Genomic DNA, 3,820 nt, shown 5'->3' with positions numbered 1-3,820 from the left:
GTCTGCATAGCGCTGGGGGCATCAGTGAGGCTGTGACGGGAAAAAGCATGGGAAACTCAGGCTCTTCAGTACCTGGAACAGAAAAAATGCGCAGGATTTGAGCCATGACTTGTTTTTTAGAAGTGACTATTTTAAAGAGAAACCAAGAGATTTAAAGGGAGAAGAAATAAATACGTAGCTTCCTTTCCGTTAACTTCTTAGCAGCAAGAATTGCCTGTCCCTTCCAGCTTTTCTACATACATTCACAAATTTCAGCTCTTTTTTCCTAGTTAGTTACCACAAATGTCGTGCGGTTGCTTTCTCATAGAATGAATAATGTCTTCTTACTCCATGCCAGTGGCCATGGCAGCTGCCAAACACCTTAGAGGGGCAGGAAAGGTTTTCAACAGCTGGGTGACCACACGGTTGGTAAGAAAAACAATCTCTTCTGAATTATCCAAAAAGTAAAAATGTGTGATCCCTGTGAAAACAGTTTTTCATTCATCATCCTCCCTTGTGCTGATAGGTTACTTTAAGCTGTCTGCCTCTCTGCAGTCTGCCTAGTAAGTGCATCTTAAAAAAATTGAGCTGATGTAAAAGTCTTTAGCTTCTTCATCCTAATAAGCTGAAATGTGTATTCTAAAGGAAATTATTTTACTGCCAAATAATGTTATAAATTGATTAGGAATTTTTCATTCTATAGGTCTTATGTTTCAAGCAGGGTACCTCCTGACAAGCTCTTGCCTTTCTAAGCACTAAAAATGTTTTAGGAAAACTAAATCTGGAGCTTATAGCCTTGGCTTCTCTCCTTTTTGCACAGTAGCAGGTCAAGACCTTCCCTCTTCAAAACAGTTTTCTCTTCAAATATGCCAAATTGTTTCAGAAGTTTCTCAGCCCTGATGCTCTCAGGGATGGGAAGATGATTAATTGATGCCCTTTACTAGGAATGGTTTTGAGGAGATTTAAGTTGCAGTCTGAATTTTGGAGAAGTGCTTGATTTGTGTGAGGAGTTGGATGATACTGCTGTGAAGCTTACAGCTGTTGCTGAAAAAGCTAATTATCCTTTTAATTTTTCTGTAGGTTGTATGTTCAGCATTAATTGTTTAAAGTTTTGAAACTTCTATTTAGGCATTTAGTAATTTTTCAAAAGAAAATTAGTCTCTGAAGTCAGTTTTCTCTGTTTCATTTATAATTTTCAAAGTGCAAGTTTAATTCTGTTGTATCCAAAAAAGTACCTCAGCTTGGGCCACTTGATATTTGATATTATATATGTATTTGATATTATAGATGTGTTGGGGGGTTTTCTTCAGGAGAAAAACGAAGTGGTGGTCTGCTGATAAACTTCCACTATAGCTGAGGTGAATTCCTAATATTCTTACAAATATGGAGAAACAGTTGATTAAGAATGATGCCCACATAGGGGCTGCAGGTTTAGATAGTGCTGTAAGAGGAAACCTTCCTTAGCATTTAATACATCTAGTTTTTCTTTTAGGCGAGGTAAATAATGTTTTGAACCATGAGGTTGCATAGTCAGAGTGCAGGATTTAAAAATGATCACCTAATTTTGTAAATTGTTCATAAACACTAATAAAAAGTGGTAAATTCAGCATACTCCTCAAAGCAACTAAAAAGCTGTTTTGAACACAATGCTGTTGTATGTAGCTGCTGTGAGAACTGGCTTGAAAAAGCTCCTGCATGTTGCAAAACCCTGCCTTAGCCATGACTGATTTTTAATCAAATTGAGGTGTATAAATAAAGCATATCTTTTATCGTTCTTTCCTTCTTTCCTTCTTCACAGTTAGATTTTTCTCTTAGTACAGAACTCAGCCTAGAAGCGCATGAAAATCTACAACTGAACTAAGAAATGGTTCAAATGGCAAATTTGATTCTTCTTGGCCTGATTACATGAGTACAAATCAGAAATGATTCCATGGAAATCGATGTGGCTGTAGTAATGTAATCTCAATAGAACCTGGAAAATATATCAGCTCACAGGATAAAAGCTCGTCATAAAAAATGTTTTGTCATTTAAAAAAAAAAATTAGAATAGAGGTATTCTTGCTTCCTATTGAAAAATAATTTTAACTTTAAAAATATACATGTTGCACAAAGCTGCTCTTTATCAAGGAAATATTAATCTGCGTACATTTGGTGTAAAGTGAAATTTTATGTTTTCCAAAACTAATGATGAGAAGACTTTTGTTTTTCAACATCAATGCATATTTTACCCAAAGCTGTATTATTAAATTCAACAATTCAGATTATTTCCTTTAAGTACATTATTGTAACTGGGCTTCATTTTTACCACTTTGTAACTGATCGCAGAATTCAGCCATCTATATTGCTTAACGTTCTTGACAGTAATCATACAGTATTCCTTTCAGCATAAAATGGTTGTAGGGGCTAACATAAATACCAATATAGCATGTTTCAGTACACGTCAGTGTACGTGTAACAATGTCAATTAAATGCAAATCTAATGTACACCTAAATTAAAACCTTAACTACATGGTTTTACTTTTTTTTTCCCCTCTCTTAAATTGTACTCTATACCAAAATTTAACCACGTGTGTTGGAACCCACAAAAGCACGTTGAGGATAACGAAGAACCACGTGACGAACACAAGAAGGTGGGACTAAGGCACTCCCAGTCGCTACCTGAAGTTCCTCGGGACCTTCTCAGGATGACTGCAGATATCAGAAAAGAAACCTCTGCGCAACAGGTGACCAACCAGCATCTTTTACCTGTTGCACTCTCCGTGGGTCCCCCGTGGTACCGCAGTAGGCAGGCCTGATCTTTACAGAGAGAAACTTAATCTCTGTCCATGAAACCTGCCTGCCCAGGTATCCCAACGTTGTGTAGCAGGGAGAAGCGGTCTAAAGTTTACTGCAGGTAACTATGGAATAGAAATACCTCCACGGTGACAAGTTCAATGTCTCTTTGTTCCTTAAAGCACCCAAGCCCCTATCTTCTATTTAATCATTGTTTCAGCTCTACATTCAGGGTTATCCCCAAGTGATACTAAAAACAGCCTAAGTGCATTTGTTAGGTAGAAGTAGCTAAGCCTGTGTAAATTGTAAATTATATCTTACTATAATTTAACGAGGGCAGGGACACACACAATTATTTATAATTATGACTTACTGCAGGAGTGGATGAACGTCCATGGTTACCTCTGCAGGCCGTGCTGCATGTGTGCAGCTGATCATGACGTCCTCTGAGCCGACAGAGGGGAAGTTTTGCCAATTTTCCACTGTCATAGAATCTCAGCTGTCAACCCGCCAACAGATGGTACTCGGTGTTAAAGCCAGTTGAAACAGTGAGCCAAATCTGGCCCATTATTTCTAATAGCAAACTTAAAAGAATACAACTGTGAAATGCACATTGCAATTAATTTTATTTTTAGTGACTGTTTTCATAATGGTCTAACCAAACATAGAAGCAACATTTCAGTTGCAGAAATGCAGGATGAGTTACTTGTCCTTGGTTTTCAAATAGAACAAAAATAGATGGTAGTTCAAAATATACTGTTGCTTTAATTCAGTATCTTTCCATCTCTTTAGTGTCATCTTGTATTATTTCACCTCAAAATCTAATTCCTATACATGTGGCTTGCTCTTAAAAATTAAAATGAAAAACTTTTTTTTTTCCCCATTACTAACTCTGTCATATTTTCTTGAAATTCTGGCAAGTGTTTTTCTCCCAAAAAGATTTTTTCCTGAAGCAGGAGACAGAAGACATTGTGGAAGCTGCAGGGAGACTCACTAGCTGTGAAAAAGATTTGAACACTTGCTACGTAAGATGAAGAAATCACCCTGGTAGAAAGAAGGATTGTTGCAG

The 3,820-nt window shown here is 37.1% G+C and overlaps 1 protein-coding gene across 1 annotated transcript in view; it reads left to right on the top strand.

The window, feature by feature from the left end:
• LOC104075314 overlaps positions 1–2,774 on the top strand; it is a 46,585-nt gene extending 43,811 nt beyond the window's left edge. Inside the window, exon 8 of the mRNA XM_009575762.1 lies at positions 2,568–2,774. Within this exon, the coding sequence (XP_009574057.1) occupies positions 2,568–2,774 (207 nt within the window). The remainder of the gene's footprint in view (positions 1–2,567) is intronic.
• Positions 2,775–3,820: the final 1,046 nt, after the last annotated feature.

Source organism: Fulmarus glacialis, unplaced genomic scaffold (assembly GCF_000690835.1).
Source record: "Fulmarus glacialis isolate BGI_N327 unplaced genomic scaffold, ASM69083v1 scaffold24224, whole genome shotgun sequence".
Taxonomy (NCBI): Eukaryota; Metazoa; Chordata; class Aves; order Procellariiformes; family Procellariidae; genus Fulmarus; species Fulmarus glacialis.
This window is presented reverse-complemented; position numbering and strand designations above follow the sequence as displayed.